Source organism: Hylobates moloch, unplaced genomic scaffold (genome assembly GCF_009828535.3).
Source record: "Hylobates moloch isolate HMO894 unplaced genomic scaffold, HMol_V3 SCAFFOLD_11, whole genome shotgun sequence".
Classification (NCBI taxonomy): domain Eukaryota; kingdom Metazoa; phylum Chordata; class Mammalia; order Primates; family Hylobatidae; genus Hylobates; species Hylobates moloch.
The window spans coordinates 89955790-89975887 of record NW_026652286.1 but is presented as its reverse complement, the minus strand read 5'-3'; the positions used below and the strand labels follow the sequence as shown (position 1 = coordinate 89975887).

The following is a 20098-nucleotide window of genomic DNA, read 5'->3' as shown; positions in this document are numbered from 1 at the left end:
CTGGTTGTGTTCTGAATTCACCAGATTCCTTGGCCCCCAAATCATGTCCTCCTTAGCTGACTGGTCTAAATGAATCTTTCAGGGACATATCAAAACTCCCTCCTCTTGGAGCCTGCCCAGCTTCCATCACCCTTCTGCCTCGGCCTGCACGCTGAGCAGATTATAAACGCCCCATCAGGGAGCACTGCCTGAGCCTATGGCCTAGTGAGCTGGGGGGCGCTCATGTCACAGGTGAAGCGAGCCTCAGTCTGGCGGGCGGGGCCAGGTGGGCAGAGACTGCTGTTCCTGGGCAGGTAAGGAGGGATGTCTGCGGTGGGATGGTGTGGGACAGGCTTTTCCAGGAATTGGCCTCTGTCCAGCACAGTGCCCCGGTAAATGTTTGCTGAATTAATGCTGTTGCTGGAGGGACAGGAAACACGGGAGAATCAAGGAACTGCAGTTCCCAGTAGGGCCATGGCTTGAAGAAAGGGGAAATGGAAGACCTCCACCTCTCCCCTCATCCTCAACAGCTCCACCCAGAAAGGGAGTGCAAACAAGGGCCCCAAGAACTGAGTCTGGTTGTTTATTGAATGCAAACTCATTCATAGAAAACGGAAATGCAACCATAGCATGGAGACGCTCTGAGAAAAGATCCAGACCCACCTCATCTCCCAGCCCTTCACGCAGAGCTATAAAAACAAGTTTGGGAGAAAAACCCATTCCCATCCCCCAGGCAGAGGCCCCGCCTGAGCTCCCCCATCCTCGGCATCTGGAGCGGACCAGGTGGCATGAAGGGGATCCAAGAACCAGGGTGGCCAGGGCGCCCAGAGCTGGGGCAACTCTTTGTAAACTCCAAGGTTTCATAGGTATGTGTGTGCGTGACTAACACAGAACTTGGCTGAAGACTGGACGGAAACTCAGAAGCCAGCCCTGGGTCCTAGAGCGAGGCTAGGACAGGGAACGTAGAGGGAAACAGCACATCCCTTCCTGAAGCCCCTTTCTAAGGTAGGCACTGGGGTGCCCACAGCTGTGGAGGCAGAACAGGCTGAACTCTGTATCATCCCTCCTTTGTCCCTGGACATTCTTGGGCAGTGTCAATGGCACTGAAAGGCCCGCAGCTGGGGTTTGGCAAGACTAAGGGCCTGGAAAGAAGGAAGGGAAGGGGTGAGGCGCTTCTCCCTCCAGTCCTGGTGCTGGCATCAGTCTGGGGGCTGATGGAACGAAGAGGTGACCTCTGAATTCAGCCTCTTGAATCAGAAGGTGGTTCTCAAATTGGGCTGACCGCATTGCTAAAGAGCCAGCCCTCACCACAGGTCAGAGGGAAGAGAGAACGCACTGCCCCGGGCCCCTTGCAGGCCTTAGCACCAAAAGTCTGGCACCAGCTGGCCAACCCCCAAAATCTCATACTCCCATCCCTCCTGGCTGACTGGAATGGGCAGTGATGGCAGCCAGGGACAGCCCAAAGAGAACTGGGGCCCTGATACAGGACAGAGATTCAGGCCCCAGACTAGGCCCTGGAGTGTGAGTATGGGAGGAAAAAGGGGCCTTAGGTCCCAGGCCGGGGCAATGTGGGGAGGAGGACAGGCAAAATGCAAGGCATGAAATGGGGAAGGTGTCCCTTCCATCCTTCCTCTTGCAGAGGGACAAATGAGAGCCAAAGGACGGGGGCCCATGGAAGGCCCCAACACTGAGAAGAAAGCAGCAATTTGGCCAACGTCTGGGGGTTCCAGGGGAGCAGGCCTCCTCCTTGGCAGAGGGCAGCTGCAAGGCTCCATGCCACCCCATGGCTGTCCCAGGCCAAGCCTAGGCCAGACCTGGCTGTCCTGCTGTCATCCAGTGCTGGGCAGCGATGCTGGGACTCATCCCCACAGCACAACAGAGTGCCCAGTCTATGACACAAAGGAGCTCAGGGCCCCTTGAGGTGACAGGAAGGGCCCAGCTCCTGCTAGAAGACATAGATCTTGTCCCGCTGCACAGTATCCAGGTCGTCATCCAGTGTCAGCAACACCTGGGGGGTGGACGCCAGATCAGCCACAGAGAAGGAGGCAGCTGTTACCTTCACGTACCCACCTGGCTCGGCCGGGCGGCCCGCTTACCAGGAAGGACCCGAACATGGCGATGGAGGAGAGGAAGTGCCAGATGTCATGGTCGTCAAAGAAGTCAAGGAGGATGCAGTCCCGGTTATGCTCCCTCGACTCTGCAGGGGTTTTCTTGGGGAGCAACAAGAAAAACTGCCGAATGACCCTGCTCTGGCAGGGCCAGGGCCAGACCCATCTGCCCTCTTGCTCCTGGGCACCCCTCTCTCCAGCCCCAGGCAGGACAGCAGCAATTCTGACCTGTCCCTTGTCCTCGTCCCCACCCCTTCCCGATCTAAGAAATGGACTTTGATTATAAACTTCTCCCTGAGTTCACTGGCTTCTCTTCCCCTTTCTTTCACTCTTACCCTCCTCCTTCCTTCTGATTCTCTTCCTTTGACCTAAGAGCACAGGGTTGCAACAACCTTGAAGGCCTTCAGCTCAGACATGGCAGAAGGCCTTCTCACCCACTTCCCGGCCTTGGACTCCGCCCGTGCTCTAATCTTTCTGCAGGCTCATTGTTTTTTTCCAAAGCACTACTGTCAGGTCACACCCCTGCTCCGGGACAGTAGCCATAACCTGTGGCACTCAAGGTCTTCCCTGCCCTACTCATAAGCTCTATCCCATAGGCTCATCCAGGCTGTGTCTGTCTGTGCTACACGCTGAGGCCACAGACATAACCAAGACCTGCCCCGCCCTTAGGGAGCGCACAGTCTGCTTGGCTCCCAAATGAGTGCATTCACTCACCTCCAAATCTGCCTCTGTATCATTACTAAGGTCACAGCAGGTCTGGGCCATGGGGCTCTTCCCCATTACTCAAGACTGTTTTTTTTTTTTTTTGAGACAGAGTCTTGCTCTGTTGCCAGGCTGGAGTGCAGTGGAGAGATCTCGGCTCACTGCAACCTCCACCTCCCAGGTTCAAGCAATTCTCCTGCCTCTGCCTCCCGAGTAGCTGGGACTACAGGTGCCCGCCACCACGCCCAGCTAACTTTTGTATTTTTACTAGAGATGGGGTTTCACCATGTTGGCCAGGATGGTCTCGATCTCTTGACCTCGTGATCCACCCGCTTCGGCCTCCCAAAGTGCTGGGATTACAGGCGTGAGCCACTGTGCCCAGCCCCCCTCACCCAAGACTTTTATAGCCCAGAACAAGGCCCACTTCTTCCAGGAAGCTTTCCTGGACTCCTAACTCAGAGAGACCCGTTAGTCCTCTGTCCTCCTGCCCCGTCTTGCCTGTGCCCTTCATTTCATGTATCACATCGTAAACAGCACTAACAGTCATGCACCAATAGTCCTTCTAGCCCTCTTCAGCTAGTTTATGAGTCCCTCAGAGACCATGTCAGACTTAGTTCTATTCCCAGAATTAAAGCCTGACATAAGGTAGGTGTCCTGCAAGGCAGAGAGGACAGCCAAGCCCTGTTGGCTTCAAATGCCAGCTGTGCCACTCACTGGCTATGTGCCCTGGGGAAGTCACTTGGCCCCTCTGAGCCTCATCTGTCTCATAAGTAAAATGGAGCTATCTCCAGGCTGGAATGCTAGGAGGATTAACTGGGGAAATCACTATGAAAGTGCCGGCCTATGGTAGGTGTTCCCAAATGATGTTTAACATTTTTTTTTTTAGAGACGTGGTCTATCGTCCAGGCTAGAGTGCAGTGGTGCGATCTCGGCTCACTGCAGCCTGGAACTCCTGCACAAGCTATCTTCTTGCCTTTGCTTCTGGGGTAGCTAGGACTACTGGTGAATGCCACCAAGCCAGGCTAATTTTTTTTTTTTTGAGACAGAGTCTTGCGCTGTCGCCCAGGCTGCGGTGCAGGGCTAATTTTTTTATTTTTATATATTTTTTATTTTTTTGTAGAGACGGGTTCTTACTATATTGCCCAGGCTGGTCTTGAACGCCTCAAACGATCCTCCTGCCTCAGCTTCCCAAAGTGCTGGGATTACATGTATTAACCACCAGGCCCAGCCCCAATGTTTAAACAGAGGACTGGCCACTTGTTGGCTCACAAGGAGCCTGTGGGTGAGTGCTCACCTGCCAGGTGCTGAGTCCCTGGAAGAAGAAGAAGAGGGCGAAGCCCCAGACCACGGAGGTGCAAACGATGCAGAGCAGGGGGATGAGCTTGATCCTCTCCCCACTCCGGAGCTGGGAGGGGCCAGGCAGGGACAGCAGTCTGAGGGCTAACCCCTGTCCCACCCCGCTGTCCCACCTAGCCTTTCCCAGGTTCCCTTTCCTCATGGCCTTCCAGGCCTTTAGGACTGCTCCTTGGATTCATACCATTCCACACAACCAGAGAGCTCAACCTGCTCCCACCCCAATGTCCACTCCACCCGGCCTCCATGTATCCAGAACCCTGTGTCGGGACAGTGTACTGGCCTGGAGGCGCTCCCTATGCAGGGGGCTCCAATCAGATTGGAAGGCAGGATGGTTTCTGGGGAAGCACCTGATCCTGAGAGGCCCACACCCTACCTCCCCTCAGCCCCTTCTGCATGGAAAGGGGCACTTACAACTGCAGCCTAAAATGCCACCCATTTCAAGGGCCCTTGGAAGGGGCTCAGTAAATGGTCTTTGGGCTGCAGTTGGCTCCCAGGGGCCCATGCAAGAGGCTTTAGCTTCTCCCCTCTGCAACCAGCAAAGATGGGACAGAAACTTCTCACTGCCCCTCAGTGCTGCCGGGCCCATCTCTCTCCCCAGATAGCAGAGCAGCTGACAGAGGGGGCTTGGCCAGCCCCGCTCACCTTCATGATGATGTAGAAGGCGAAGTAAAGGAGCAGGTTGCAGATGCCAATGGCCAACAAGTAGGAGGCGAAATCATTGGGGCGCATGATAAGCCCATAGGCAGCCCTGGCAAGAGAGACGAAGGGTGGTGAAGCAGGAAGGCCAAGGGCAAGGAAGCGCTCTTCCTGCCCTGCCCCACCATGTTTTATTATGATGTTGGGCTGTGTTCAGAGGCCCACAGAAGATTCTAGAAGCCCAGATGCCAAGAGAGAGAAGAGAGGCCAAGACCTCTCTTAGCCCCCATGTCTTATGCCTAACATTTGGAAGCTGTCCTCAGCCCCCAAGGCAGCCAGTGGCTGACTGAGTCCCCAGCTGTCCACCCAGCCAGGCCACTACCCCCAACCATACTCACAGCGACCAGTTGACGACGTTGCCCATGACCAGCAGCACCATGCGGTCCTGGAGGGAAGCAGGGACACAGGGACTGAGGGCAGGGGCAGCGAGGGTGGTGGAAGAAGGCCCAGCCAGCTGGTCCCCACTCTCCCCTGGGTCCTCAGCCCAGCCCCGCTCCCCCATCAGAGGGAAGAAAGGAGATGTGGAGAATGCAGCAGGGGAACCAGGCAGGTACCACGTAGAGCGGCCCGCTGCACTGCCGGATGCAGTCTGTGTAGAGCACATGGAGGATGCGGTGGAAGATCCCCGAGTCTGCAAAGAGAAGGGAGTGGTGCTGATAGGCACGGGGCACCCTCCTTTGCTGGACCCCTGGGATGTGCCAGCTGAGGAGCCCAGGCCTGATCTAATTCCCCACCCAGTGACTCCAGGGCCCCCAAGAAGACAGAACCTGAGCATCTCCCGTGCGTCCAGGTTCCTGAGGCCCCCCAGGCCCCTCCCCTAGGCTCTGCCCCGGGCGTGCCCTTACCCAGTTTCCAGCGGCCCATGTAATAGAGCTGCGTGCTGAGGAGCAGGGTGGCGATGATGTGAATGATGGAGAAGACGATCCAGAATGCTGTGTTCCCTTTGCCAAAGACCTGTCAGGAGGCCACCAAGGGCAGCGGTGAGTGTGCAGAAGGAAGTGGCTCAGATGGCCCACCCTACCTGGGGCTCCCTGCTCAGCCAGGCTGGGACTCTGAGAGGGGCCCAGGAAGGCATCTCAGGGAGGAGCAGGAATCTCTCATGCAGGAGGTGGCGGAGGGTATGCACCACGTGTCTGAATGCACGTGCACCTTTCCTATCATACGGGCTGAGCAGAGCAGGTCAGGCCCTCACCACGCCCAGCACAGAGAAGAAGATGACGATGGCCAGGCAGGCGTAGGCACTGTAGGCACTGGCGTTGATGTCTGGGTGCCGCTTCTGGTAGAGCTTCAACATGCAGAGTCCAGCGATCATGTACATGAACGATGTGTCTAGGATGAGGGACATGGAAGGGAGCTGCAGAAACGGCCACCAAGCGCCAGCAGAGAACTCCTGGTCCCAACAATCCCAGAGGAAGAGACAGCCCTGGTGCCTTGCCACGGCCATGGAGTGAGCTGGTGGCGGGGTGGCACTTGAACTTCAGTTCCTTAGTTGTACCTGCCACACCACACTGCCACCCCACTGGCTGTCACCCAGAGTCTGACATCTCCTGAAGACAGGGAAAACTTGGTCTGTGTCTTAGTCTGTGAGCACCCTGAGATCAGGGACCCCCTTTTATTTTTTTGGAGACGGGAGTCTCACTCTGTCGCCCACGCTGGCGTGCAATGGCAGGATCTCAGCTCACTGCAACCACTGCCTCCCAGGCTCAAGCAATTCTCCTGCCTCAGCCCCCCGAGTAGCTGGGATTACAGGCATGCATCACCACACCCAGCTAATTTTTCCATTTTTAGTAGAGAAGGTGTTTCACCATGTTAGCCAGGCTGATCTCAAACTCCCAACCTCAGGCGATCTCCCCACCTCGGCCTCCCAAAGTGCTAGGATTACAGGTGTGAGCCACCGCGCCCAGCCAGGGCCCCCTTCTTTTTTTTTTTTTTTTTTTGAGAGAGAGTGTCTCTCTCTCCCCCCCGGTACAGTGCAGTGGCATGATCTTGGCTCACTGCAAACTCTGCCTCCCAGGTTCATGCCATTCTCCTGCCTCAGCCTCCCGAGTAGCTGGGACTACAGGCGCCCGCCACCGCGCCTGGCTAATTTTTTTGTATTTTTAGTAGAGACAGGGTTTCACCGTGTTAGCCAGGATGGTCTCAATCTCCTGACCTCGTGATCCATCCGCCTCGGCCTCCCAAAGTGCTGGGATTACAGGCGTTGAGCCACCACGCCCGGCCAGGGACCCCTTCTTAATTATCCTGTTTTCTTCGGTGCAGCATATGCCTTTACATAGGAATAGCTTGACAGATGAATGAAGCAGCATCTAGATGCCCATATTCCACAGGCTAGGATGTGTGCATACCCAGGCACGCCAGCCTTGGAGTTTCCTACAGAGCTGTCTTAGCGATCCCTGTGGGTAACTTGGGGATGGTGAAGGACTCAGGCAGGTCCCTGCTGTAGGTTGAGCCAGAGAAGGAGGCCCCACTCACCGAACTGGAAATTGGTATAGTTGGGGCACACATGATAGCAAGCACTGAGCAGCCCCTCCATCATCAGGGCTGTGCCCATGGCGTAGAACAGCCCAAAGTGTTTGGGGATCCCACATTCCTGTTGGGGAGAGACAGAAGGGAAGGGAGGAAGTGAGGCAGGAAGGGAAGAAGGGACCCAAAAGAGGGACCCTAAGAGGAGTGGAAGAGGAAAAGGGGTAGGGCGTGTGTCAAGTGTGGGTGTGCAGGGGTGGGCTGGCCTGGGCAGGCTGGGCAAGGGAGGGCAGGGCAGGGTGGGGCAGGCTGGGCTGGATAGGGTGGGCCAGACAGAGCTGGGGAGGGGAGAGCTGGGGAAGGCAGGGCCAGGCCTGCCCGAAAGGGTGTCCTGGAGCCAAGGCTTGGGGTCTGTGTTGGAGCTGAGGCTGCAGCAGGCAGGCAGGTGCTCCCTCACCAAGGCATAGAGGTCGTTGCGCAGCAGGGCCCGGTTGTGGTTGATCTCTCGTTGCAGGATGATGAGCAGGAAAAGCAGCCCCAGCAGGATGTACCCCAGGTTGCTGAGGATGTTGTTGAAGGCGCTAGAAGGGGCAACAGAAGGCGGACTGCTTGGGACTCACATCCAGGCCTCTTCCCTAGCCCAGGCGGACAATGCGAAGCCCCAGGCCCTGCCCCATTTCACCCTTGGCCTGGACAAGGGGCCTCCCAGCATGACCCCCACCTGAGATTGCCCAGTGGGTGGGCGCAGAGGAAGTTGTAGTAGCAGATGTCCTGATTCCCTGTGACATTCACCACCTGTAGCAGGAGCAGGGACAGGGAGTGGGTCTGTCATCACACCCAACTCAGCCCACGCCCCACCACCCGGACCCCTTTGGCCAAAAAGAGCAAGTGCCACCACAGCTAGCAGGTGGGAATACACAGCACCGCAGGCACGTGCTCCTTCTGAGAACATGGATGCCAAGCAGCACAGTCGTCGTCCCCTCTCATTAGGCGTGGCTGAAAACCCTGAGGCATGACCGTGATGGAAGTTCTTGCCCCATGGGACAGAGAAAAGGGAAGGGAAACTGATGCTTACAAAGCCCCAGGACTTTGGTTTCATAATCCACACAAGAAACCAGGGAGGGGCTATCTTTAGTGAGGGCTGCTCCCATTTTGCAGATGAAGAAACTGACACTCAGGGTTGGGGGGTTATGTGATTTGCCCTGGGTCACTCGGCTGGGAAGGCAGAGCTGGGATCTGAACCCGGGTCCTGTGATGGAACACCAGGGCCCCAGGCTGGGAGGCTCTGCACTTTGGGGTGGTGTCCTAGGCTGTGGGAAAGGTGAACCTGCCCTGCCCTCTCACCGTCTGGTAGGTGATCACCAGCTGCACCACAGGAAGAGCATAGAAGACAGCAATGGTGGCGATGTTCCTGCAGAGCAGGAGGGCGGCAGTGAGGCGGGTGGCACCCAAGGCTGCCACACACCCACCAACAGCAGAGCCCCAGACACTCAGCCCACTCACCAGAAGTAGATCTGGTACTTTTTCCGCAGAACACGCTTGTCCTTCCGTGCCAGGTCAGCCACATAGAGGTATTGCTGGGGAGAAGCTGGAATCAGCCCCACTTACTGCTACTCGGGAGAAGCCCCCTCCCCCAGGTCAGAGGTGGACAAGAGGGGCCTCCCTCAGACAGGGCCGAATTCAGGTGGGCAGGGTTCAAGGCCATCCCACTGCTGCGGCCGCTTAGACCAAGAGGGTTTGGCCAATCAGGCCGGAAGGGGTTGGAGGTCAGGTTAGTTTCCCCGGCATCTGCCCTGCCCCAGCTGAGCCCCTTCCTTCTGCTTCCCTAAATGCCAGTGGGAACATGCTGGGGCGGGAACACAGAATGTCCCTTTCTCAGGAAACGCCTGACCAGGCCAGGCCCACGGGTCAGACCTTGGTGCGAATGACATTCTTGTCAGAATCGATGTCAGTCAATGTGTCGTAGTCATCCTCCTCCACAGAGCTCATGGAGTCCACTCGGGGCCGAGTACCCACAGATTCAAAGGAGCGGCCTGGAAAGGGCAGGGAGGGAGGGGTTGCACCGGTGGACACAAAACCCACAGTGGCCCTCGCCCATCTGAGGCAATTATAACAATTATTAGGCAGTAGGGAAGAGGCAAATTGTGGGTTGGGGCTCAGAGTTGGGGTGGAGGTGAGCTGAGGAGCTGGGAGGAGACATCAGGTGCTCCTAAGTCCTGGGGGGATGACAGTAGACTCTAGAAGAGGCCACCACACAGGGGCTGCTCTAGTTTTGCTCTGTTCCTGGCACCCCTCATGGGCTAGGGCTTCCCGGGCCAGGACACTGAGCAGACCCCAGGCAGCAGACCCAAAAAACAGGATTGAACTCGGCAAGTCATGCTGATTCAAGGGTGCCCAGCCCTGTGGGTTCTGAGAAGACACTGCCTTGGCTGCCACTGGGTTAAAGACCCAGTGGGCCTGGGGTGCCGAAAGAGCATCTCTCCTTTATCCAGAGGCCAGAACGTGACCCCCATGCCTGTGAGCCCTCCCCTAGCAGGCCAGGGAGTGAGGGCGCTGGCAACGCAGACGACAAACTAGAACGTCCAGCCTGGGGGGAGCGGAGGCGCCAGCCCCCCAGCCAAAGGAGCCTGTGCCCTGCTGCTATCTCAGAAGACACAAGAGCGGGCAATTACTGGAATTACATGGGGAAGCCATGCACGTAGAATCTTTCTGGCCCCGGAGCCGGCAGTCAACCGGAGCCGGCAGGCACTGATTGGCAAAACAGCCCTACCCCCACCCCAGGTCTACCCATGGCAATGCACAGCTGCCGCATCTGGCCAGAGGGGAGGCGCCGCTTGAACTGGTCGTGCCCTTCAAAGGAAAGGGAAAGTTACCAGGGAACTGGGGCCAAGGAGGAGGGGATGAGGGAAGAGAGGGGTTAGGAAAACAGCAGGCCCTTCCCAGGTTCCAGCATCTGGCAGAAGAGGCAACTGCCCACCATGACATTTTACCCAGACAACACCGGCCTGCACCACACAGCCCCTCCCAGCCTGGCCCACTCACCCTGGTAACCGTAAGAGAGGTCCCCAGTGCCAGCGCTGTCAACCAGACCATCAGTAGATCCAGAAACATTCTCTGTGGGGAACGATCAGTGGTGAGGCAGGAAGGAGAGGCCGCAGGGAAAGGGGCTCTGAGCATCTGCAGAGGGTGTGGGGGCTGGAGGAGGTGGCTCCCACTTTACCGCCTCGGAGGTGGTGGCCTAAGGAGACAAGGTCATGTCCCCGGCAAGCACGATGCTGGCTTTGACACGTACCAAAGGAGCCATAGTTGTAACCCTCATAAGGGGAACTGCCAGGAAAAGAATCAGCCAGGACGCGAGGGTGACCTGCAATGAGAAGTCAAGGTCCGTTAGCGCTGGACGAAGAGAGAAGCCTAGAGCCAGGGAGAAGAACAAAGAAAGATCCAGAGAAGACAGCCACAAGGAGGCCATGCCAGCAGACGAGAAGCAGTACCTATCCAGGCAAACACGCCCCACTGCTGCCACCACCACCTGCCCCAGCCCTCTGCCTGCCTCTCCCATGGAAACAGCGCCACCCTTTGTCTTCTCTAAGGAGACAGAAAGTTCAAGAACAGGCACATCTAAGTTACCAGCAACAAAGACAACAACTGGCCTGCCCACGAGCCCTCCAGACAGCCCTGTGCTCCACCTTCCCTCCCCTACTCTGGACTCCAGCTCCTCTGCCCACAGCACTTGGAGCTTACCAAGGAGAGAAGCTAAGAGAGAAGGTCCCACGCAGGAGGGAGGACAGAAAGAGAGGGAGGGGTGGAAGAGAGAGAGAAGGAAAGGTTAATAATCCCAGAGACCGTGGGCCGCACTGCCCAAGGCAGGCAGACACCATCGCTAGACATGGAATAAACCAAGCGACAGCCTCAGCCTCTGAGGTGTGCATGTTAGGGATGCATGGACATCATATCCCAGCCTCATTTCCATGTGTGGAGTGTTACTCCGATCTGAATATCCAGAAACCCCCAGCCCTTCCTCTTCCAACCCCCTAGGGAACCATCCACCACTACCCCCTAAAACACAAAGCACACTGTGCCCACCCCACCCAGGCCCCCTGGAGGTACCGCTTTCTGGGCAGGCTCGGTCAATGGCCACCAGCAGGGTCTTCTTCTTCTGCCTGCATGGACAGAACCCACAGGCCACCCAGATGGGACAGGACAAGGATCCCTCCGTATGGGTATGGCTTTTCCTTCTACCTCTCCACTCCACTCTCATCCCTATGTCCCAGGGACGTCCCACTGTCCTCCACCTTTGGTCCCAGGGTTCCTCACAGGGTGGGGAGCAGTATGGGGTCTCCCTGCTTGGGAAGAAGGTTGAGGGGAGGGGATAGTATCTAGAGAGGCTCATGGGCCACAGACTCTAACAGCCCCACCATCATCTGCTATGGATGGTGTAGATTACCCTAGGCTGGCTCAGATCCTGCCAGGTGATCTCCCCCACACACCTGCCCAACCCACCCAGACCAGGGGAGTGCCCAGCAGTTCCACTTTACCTCCAGTTCTCCCAGCAGGCCAGTAGGACAGTCAGCAGGTAAAAGGAGAGAAATATACCCAGGCAAAAGAGCATCCCACTGACGTATGCCTCAGCTTCAAGGAGGAAACAGGAAGGTGGACAGGTCAAAACCTTCCGCCACCTCCCATCATGGCACCCAAAGGCCTTCATGTCCTCCTCCACCCAGCCCAATCTCTCACCCCTCTCCCCTCAAATGTAAGGCCCTGCCCAGCCAGTATGGACAACTGGCAGTTCCTCTAATACACCAAACTCTGACACACTTCTATTTTTGTTCATGTTGCTCCCTGGGCTAGAACTTTCTCTTCTACTTCTCTTTTTTTGTTGTTGTTTTTGTTTTTATGAGACGGGGTCTCACTCTGTTACCTATGCTGGAGTGCAGTGGCATGATCACAGCTCACTGTAGCCTCCAACTCCTAGGCTCCATCCTTCCACCTCAGCCTCCTGAGTAGCTAGGACTACAGATGTGTGCCACCATGCCTGGCTCATTTTTTTATTTTTTATAGAGACTGGGTCTCACTATGTTGCTCAGGCTGGTCTTGAATTCCTGGCTTCAAGCAATTTCCTTGCCTCAGCCTCCCAAAGTGCTGAGATTATAGGCGTGAGCCACCATGCCTGGCCTCTCAAAAATTCCACCTTGACTTAACCCTCAAACCACAGCTCAGGGACTGTGTCCTCTAGGAAGCTTTCTCTGTCCTGTATTTCTACAGTGACCTGTTCTTTGCTTACTACAGCTCTTAACTGCCTCCTGTTCCTCTAGACAGGACCCCACCCCCACCAAGGACTGCTGCCTTAGCATGCCACCTGGCATAGAGGAGGTGCTCAATAAATATTTGCTGAATAAATAATCCATATAAGAGAGGCACCCTGGCCGGGCGCGGTGGCTCACGCCTGTAATCTCAGCACTTTGGGAGCCGGGGCAGGCGGATCACAAGGTCAGGAGATCGAGACCATCCTGGCTAACACAGTGAAACCCCATCTCTACTAAAACTACAAAAAATTAGCCGGGCATGGTGGCGGACGCCTGTAGTCCCAGCTACTTGGGAGACTGAGGCAGAAGAATGGCGTGAACCCGGGAGGTGGAGCTTGCAATGAGCTGAGATTGCGCCACTGCACTCCAGCCTGGGCAACAGAGCAAGACTCCGTCTCCAAAAAAAAAAAAAAGAGAGAGAGAGAGGCACCCTCTGGCTGGGCACGGTGGCTCACGCCTGTAATCCCACACTTTGGGAGGCCAAGGCGGGCGGATCACCTGAGGTCAAGAGTTCAAGACCAGCCTAGCCAACATGGTGAAACCCCGTCTCTACTAAAAATACAAAAATTAGCCGGGCATGGTGGCGGGCGCCTGTAGTCCCAGCTACTTGGGAGGCCGAGGCAGGAGAATGGCGTGAACCCGGGAGGTGGAGCTTGCAGTGAGTTGAGATTGCGCCACTGCACTCCAGCCTGGGCAACAGAGCAAGACTCCCCAGCCTGGGCAACAGAGCAAGACTCCGTCTCAAAAAAAAAAAAAAAAAAAAGAGAGGCAACCTCTGGCTGGGCACGGTGGCTCACGCCTGTAATCCCACACTTTGGGAGGCCAAGGCGGGCGGATCACCTGAGGTCAAGAGTTCAAGACCAGCCTGGCCAACATGGTGAAACCCCGTCTCTACTAAAAATACGAAAATTAGCTGGGCATGGTGGCAGGTGCCTGTAATCCCAGCAACTCAGGAGGCTGAGGCAGGCGAAATCATTTGAACCCGGGAGGAGGAGATTGCAGTGCGTCGAGATCTTGCCACTGCACTCCAGCCTGGGTGACAGGGCAAGAATCCATCTCAAAAAAAGAATGAGAGGCACCTTCTTTCCCTTCCTATCACAGTCCCTTAGGGCCCCATTTAATCATTCAGTAAATATTTATTGAGCACTGAGTAGGGGCCAGGTACCTTCCTGCTAATTTTGTCTGCTAATTTTGTGCTAGCCCTCATAACTTAGTGAGATTAACTGGACAAATTTTACTCCCTCTGTTATAGAGACAGGGAAACTGAGACTCAATCTTATAGCAGTGTTTCAATGATGAATTAGGATATGTTTCTGAATATGAGATTAAGAAACATCCTTCAGAATAAATAAGATTATAACTATGCTAACAAAGCAAAATTAAAGCTCTTTCTTACAATCAGGTTACACTGCTGATAAGTGGCAGAAAGTGAACTGGACCTCAGTTCTTCCATCTTTAGTCGTGAACTCTCTGTACCACATCACACTGGAACTCACCTCCTGGCCCTCCCCATCTAGAAGCCTGCCAAGAACACTCCTTGTTCCTATCCCACCAGCATATCTGCATCCTCATCACCCACTTCAGGGCACACCCTATATCCCAGGTCTGAAAGGAGGAGCCAGAGAGGCTTGTCCATCCCCACTCAGCCACCTGCACTCACACGTGACTGCTTGAGACACCAGCACTGACAGGGTTTTCTGGCGGTGCCCTTGATCGACCGGTTCATCTGGAAGTAAAATGTCAAAGTGGTAAACTAGTTGCCTGGAGCTTGGCTAGAGTCAGTGGGACCAGGGCTTTGAGAGACTGGAGCCAAAAACCCATGTCCTATCAGGTCCACCAATCAGCCACGCAGGTTCTTCTTGCCCCCAGAAAGTGACCAAGCCCTCCCCATCCCTAGCCAGGCCCAGGACATAAAATGTACCTTCTACGAAGGGGTAGAAAGGCAGGGAGCCCCCGCAGGCTTGGTCTTCGGTCTTCACCACCACCACCACATAAAAGCTGTTGCTGGGGAAGTCTTTGCGCTGCAGGATGATGATGATAAATATCATCATCATCATCATCATCATCATCATTCTTTTCTGAATACTTATTCCGTGGTCAGACATTATGCTAAACTCTTCATAGATATATTTTACTTAATCCTCACAAAGATTCTTTTTTTTTTTTTGAGATGGAGTTTCGCTCCTGTTGCCCAGGCTGGAGTGCCATGGCATCATCTCAGCTCACTGCAACCTCCACCTCCCAGGTTCAAGCGATTCTCCTGCCTCAGCCTTCCAAGTAGCTGGGATTACAGGCGCCCACCACCATGCCCAGCTAATTTTTATATTTTTAGTAGAGATGGGGTTTCACCACGTTGGCCAGGCTGGTCTTGAACGCCTGATCTCAGGTGATCTGTCCACCTCAGCCTCCCAAAGTGTGGGATTACAGGCATGAGCCACCGCGCTCCACCTTTTTTTTTTCTTGAGACAGAGTTTCACTCTTTTTGCCCAGGCTGGAGTGCAGTGGTACGATCTCGGCTCACTGCAACCTCCGTCTCCCAGGTTCAAGTGATTCTCCTGACTCAGCCTCCCAAGTAGCTGGGATTACAGGCGCGCCACCATGCCCGGCTAATTTTTTGTATTTTTAGTAGACACGGGGTTTCAGCCTGTTGGCCAGGCTGGTCTTGAACTCCTGACCTCAGGTGATCCCCCCACCTCGGCCTCCTAAAGTGCTAGGATTACATGAATGAGCCACCAGCGGCGCTCGGCCTTCTCATTGTTACAATGAATGAAGTAGGTATGACAGCCAGAAGGGGGTTCTCTACTCTTTCCCATCCCCAAGAGCAACTGGGATTATGGTTCAACTCTCATATATATCAGGGGACTGAAAGTCACAGGGACTGGAAGGCCAAAGACTCAGTCGTGTGTAGGATAGGAATGGGCAGAGGAAGAAGAGCTCAAGTTTGGAAAGTTACACAGCTTATCGCCCAGCCACACCTCCCACGTGGCCACATGCATTTCCTACCTGTACGGTGATGGCTGCCTTCTTGGTCATAGTCTGGTACATGCCAATGAAGGCTACGTTGTTGTCCAGGTCATAGACAGGACACTGCAGAGGGGCGGGAGAGGCAGATGGATGGGAACCTGGCCTGCCCCTCTCTTTAGCAGCCCTGCTGCCTGCTGGGGAAGAGCAAAAGGGCAGGCAACTCACCAGCACATCCTGAATGGAGATGACTGAGCAGGGGAAGGCCTTGTTGGAGGTCACCTTGACAATTACCGAGTCCACGCCTTCAGGGAACTCATACTTGAAGTACTGAGGGTGCAGGAAGGAAGGGAGAGCCCCATCTCATGAGGATGCTCTCTTGGCCCCTCTAGAAGGGAATAGTCCCCTATAAGCGAAGACCCAGAATCCTTTGAGGGGTGGGCAGCAGAGGCTCTCTGGGGAGACAGGCCTTGACCATAGCAGCCCCTTTCTCTGTATACCATTCCCTTCAACCTCAGCAGGGCACTCAGCAGAATGCCGGAGAGGCAACCAGACTCCATGTCTCTGCACAGTCCCATGCTGTCTGTCCCTCACCATGTCAGGGCCAGAGCTCCTGTTTCCAGACAGCCCTCTATGGAGAAAACAGCCAATTCAAAAGGCCAAGCAAAGACCGCTGACCACTCCCATTCTCATATTCAAGCTCCCCCATTTTTCCTCTCGAGCAATCAACAGGGAGATGTTACCTGGGGCTGTGCTGCTGTGGTATTGAAGCTGAACTGCTCCCCGGTCCTACAGGGCAGAGAAGAGCCCCCACCAGTCACTCCCAGAGCCTGGGGAAGAACCAGCCCCCGTGGTCCCCTCGCTCTACCCTGCAGACCTGAGCACAAAATCATCCATGCGGCTGACCCGGAGCTGGTATGTGGTGTTGACTGGTGACAGGGTGGACACATCCACGTAGAAGAACTGAATCTCCGACTCATTCTTGGTGGGGGGCTGACACAGGGTTCGTTCCACTTTTTGGTAGAGGTACTTGCGCTGAAACCTATGGCCCGAAGCAGGGAGACAGGATGTCAGCACTGTCCCAGCCAGCCTGCCCCTCCAGAGGAGCGAGGCCCCACCTCCCCCCGTCTGGTCTCCACCACCTCCCTGCGAAGTGCACAAGCTCCCGGCTGGCGGGACTCGGCTCTTGTGCTGTTGACCAGCCTCCTGGCCCAGGGAAAGGGGAGGAGAAATGGGGGGGGCTCCTGGTTGAGGCTCCAGCCAAGGACTGGCCTAGGCCGCCCCGCTTCCCTGATGCCCAGATCCTACTCACATCCCTCGCAGGATTAGGGGCACCTGGAAGGACACCACAGCCTCCTTCTGGCGGACCACAAACAGCAAAGGCGCCCCCTTCTGCTTGTTCAGGACGTTCACAGACACACGCACGCCCTCTGTCTGCAGAACGACATGGAAATGCCTCTCAAGCCTCTGCCACCAGGGACACATGGCTCCAGAGACTATGAGCCCTGCCCTCCTTCATGCCAGCTACTTTGGTCTTTCTCCATCTTGTTCGGGCCAGGGAGTCATCTCTGCCCCTTCTTCTGCCAGAACAACCCCCAGACTCCAGGAAAGACCTGTGCTGATTGCAGCTCCTGGCTGGTAGACATGTGCAGGGCAGCAGGACCCAAGCAACCGCAGGGTCTCGCCCTCTGCCAGGAAACACGGTGGAGGCCTTGAGAGTCTCCACGATACCCCATTCCTATCCATGTGCACAGGATGCACAGGCCTGCACACACAAACATGTACACACACCCCCACACACTAACACACAGGAGAGCAAGAAGTGCTCCTCAACTTTCCTGTGAGCCAGGAAGCCAGCAGGAAGCTCCAGTTAACAACTAACCTGGGGCCAGAGCCCAGAGGGGATGAGGAGGGGTAGGTATTGAAGGCCATGTTGTATCCTTAGCTCCCACCAAGGGACAGGGCTGTGGAGCCGTCACTTTACTTCTCTAAGCCTCAACTTCTCCCTCTATAAAATGACAGCTGGGTGCGGTGGCTCACGCTTGTAGCACTTTGGCAGGCCAAGGCAGGAGGATCACCTGAGGTCAGGAGTTTGAGACCAGCCTGGCCAACATGGTGAAGCCCCATCTCTACTAAAAATACAAAAATTAGCTGGGTATGGTGGCAGGCGTCTGTAATCTCAACTACTTGGGAGGCAGAGGCAGGAGAATCGCTTGAACCGGGAAGGCGGAGGTTGCAGTGAGCTGAGATCACACAACTGCACTTCAGCCTGGGCAACAGAGTGAGACTGGTCTCAAAAAAAATAAAAAATAAAAAATAAAAGATAAAATAAAGTGATCTTCACCCTTGGAGCTATGAAGGAACATATATAAACAATGGGAGCTTAAAGGAAAACTAAAACTAAATCGATCTTGGAATGCTTGTTATTGAGCTGCTGAAACCCAAGCCCTAGGGCAGCATTTCCCAAAAGAGTAAAAACCACAGCTCTCCTGTACCTTTAGATATGGGAAAAAAGGAAGAAAGGACTCTAAGCAGAAAGAGATCAAACTTCAGATAACCAGGCACTGGGGGTAGATCCTGGCCTGCCATAGAAACAAAACCACTCCCCGTTCCGAAAAAAAATCAGATTCCCCATTCTCAACTCCATTGCTTCCCAGTAAATGGCAGTCATGGAGAGAGCAAGAGACCTGGGCACGAGACCACACAGCCGGGTTGCAAGAATTTTCCCAATCTCAGCTCTGCCTGGGGTCTAGACTTCCCACACTAGCTGTGTCCAACTCAGGGACTCACAGCTGGGGAAGCAACTAAAGAGAAGTCAGGGTGAAGTGGATTTTTCACAGTGGACAAATTCCCCTTCTCTTCCCACCCAACTTGCAGTTGGCCTTATAAAACCTCTGTCACCCTCAACTTACAAGGCCAGCTGGCTCTCCCAGGCAGGAAGAGGGCTGGGAAGCCCTGCATTCATCTCCCTGGGGAGTCTGAGATGTAACTTGTCTGCACAGAGCTTTTCAGTTCTGGGCCAGTCTCATTCCCCTGAGGTTTTCTGGGCAAGCCCAGTAATATGCCTGTTTCCTCTCCCACCCAGACCCCACAGAGCTGTCAGATTCTGGGGTTTAGGGTAGAGAGCAAGCCATGTGTGCTCAGACCACAACTGATGGAAGAATGGGGGTGGAAGAAAAGATGGGAATGAGCCAACTTCAAAAACTGCCCAGCTGAAGCTTCAGAGAAACATTGGTGGCAAAGGAAGGACTGGTCAAGAGGCTCCAGTGTGGTTCTGGGAACTGGGAACCCAGTAGGACGGCTCGCTCATGGGGCCTCCCAAAAGGTAGTGGGGCGGCAGAATCGCCTAGCCCTCGTCGGCTTCCCCGCTCGCCTCTGGCCCCCCAGTCCCCAGCCCCCAGCCCTCACCCTGTTGCGGGTCACAGTATGGTTGAAGGTGTAGATGTTGACCAGCTCGCTGTTGACCTCGTCCACGTAGGTGCGCTCAAACTCGGCGTCTTTCTGCGAGACGTTCTTGGGCCCCAGAACCCCCAGGTGGCTCTCGACCGAGGCCACCAAGAGCACCAAGAAGGGCAAGCCCAGAGCGAACATGGCCCCGGCAGGGCGGCAGTGGCAGCGGTGGTGGTGGCGGCGGCGGCGGCGGCGGCGACAGGCGACAGGACACCTCCGGGACGGGTTGCGGCTGCGGCCGCAGCTTCCAGCATCTCACCAGAACCAGAACTTTAACCCCGGCCTGAGATTAGGAAATGTCCCCTCCCAAGAGCCCCGGAGAAGCTCCCAGGGTCCCCGCAAGGAGGGAGCGGCCAGGAGGGGGCGGGGAGGGAGGGGATGCGGGCTACGGGCAGGGGTCCCAGCTCGCGAGGGGCTGAGTACGGCCTGAGACCCTGGAGCCCCGGGCCAGGGCCGCGAGAAGGAGGGCGGCTGGTTGCCGGGAGCCTGGAGACGCCGGGAAAGGGGAGGGAGGAAGAGCCAGCGGCGGGGGCTGGCCGCGGTGGGAGGCGAGTCGCAGAGTGAGGGGCGTGATAAGTGGTAGCGACCCGACGCCGTGCGGGGCTGCGAGTTTTCCGAGGCGCAGGCCCTTTAAGGGCGGGCGGACGCGCCGCCCCGACGCACGAACACTGGAAAGTGAGCTGCGCCGCTGGGCGATAAACAGCAGTGCTGCTGGCCCGCCCGCTGACGTCAGGGGAAACTGACACAGATTTAAAGGACCAGGTCCCGCATTTGCCCTTAAAGGGGCTGCAGCTGTCTAGCTGGAGAGGAAAGCCTGCAATGCCTTCTCCAACTCCTACCCAACTCTCTCCCGTGATTTTCACCATCTCTGAAACTCATGTTGGAATAGGCAGATGTTTCTGTTAAGAATCTCCAAGTGTTGGGTTCTTGCTGAACAACTCTTACCTTTGCTCAAAGGTAAGGATTCTCCCACCCCCACCACCACCTTTACAACTAACATCGTCCATCCCTGGGACATTTTTTCTCCGGGGATCTTAAAAAATGAAAAACTCGAAGGATTAGGAAACAGGACGGTGGCCC

The 20098-nt window shown here is 55.7% G+C and overlaps 2 protein-coding genes across 10 annotated transcripts in view; one reads left to right on the top strand and one right to left on the bottom strand.

Moving 5' to 3' along the window:
* Nucleotides 1–2784, top strand: part of PCSK7 (proprotein convertase subtilisin/kexin type 7) — a 36905-nt gene extending 34121 nt beyond the window's left edge. For 3 of the 4 annotated variants that reach the window (XR_009215739.1, XR_009215737.1, XR_009215736.1), the window contains 3 exons: nt 83–293; nt 846–984; nt 1957–2784. The gene's annotated coding sequence lies outside the window, so the exon portion shown is untranslated. The remainder of the gene's footprint in view (nt 1–82; nt 294–845; nt 985–1956) is intronic. The other variant, XR_009215738.1, reaches the window with a different exon arrangement.
* On the bottom strand, nt 292–19712 carry SIDT2 (SID1 transmembrane family member 2). Of its 6 annotated transcripts, none has more exons than XM_032167489.2 (27): nt 18977–19712; nt 16881–17002; nt 16446–16610; nt 16312–16357; nt 15797–15898; nt 15611–15694; nt 14529–14628; nt 14268–14333; nt 11840–11933; nt 11412–11647; nt 11046–11057; nt 10597–10668; nt 10347–10418; nt 9219–9337; nt 8808–8881; nt 8649–8715; nt 8026–8099; nt 7762–7885; nt 7314–7431; nt 6034–6170; nt 5687–5795; nt 5396–5472; nt 5180–5226; nt 4788–4893; nt 4084–4194; nt 2076–2189; nt 292–1987 (listed from the first exon to the last, which is right to left on the bottom strand). In XM_032167489.2, the coding sequence occupies exons 1-27, from the start codon at nt 19157–19159 to the stop codon at nt 1925–1927; spliced, it is 2694 nt and encodes an 897-aa protein (XP_032023380.1). In that variant the 5' UTR covers nt 19160–19712; the 3' UTR covers nt 292–1924. The 6 variants fall into 6 exon arrangements, with proteins under 6 accessions (XP_032023380.1, XP_032023381.1, XP_032023383.1 ...); XM_032167490.2 differs by having other exon boundaries at nt 11412–11644; nt 18977–19711; XM_032167492.2 differs by having other exon boundaries at nt 11412–11464; nt 18977–19710.
* Nucleotides 19713–20098: the final 386 nt, after the last annotated feature.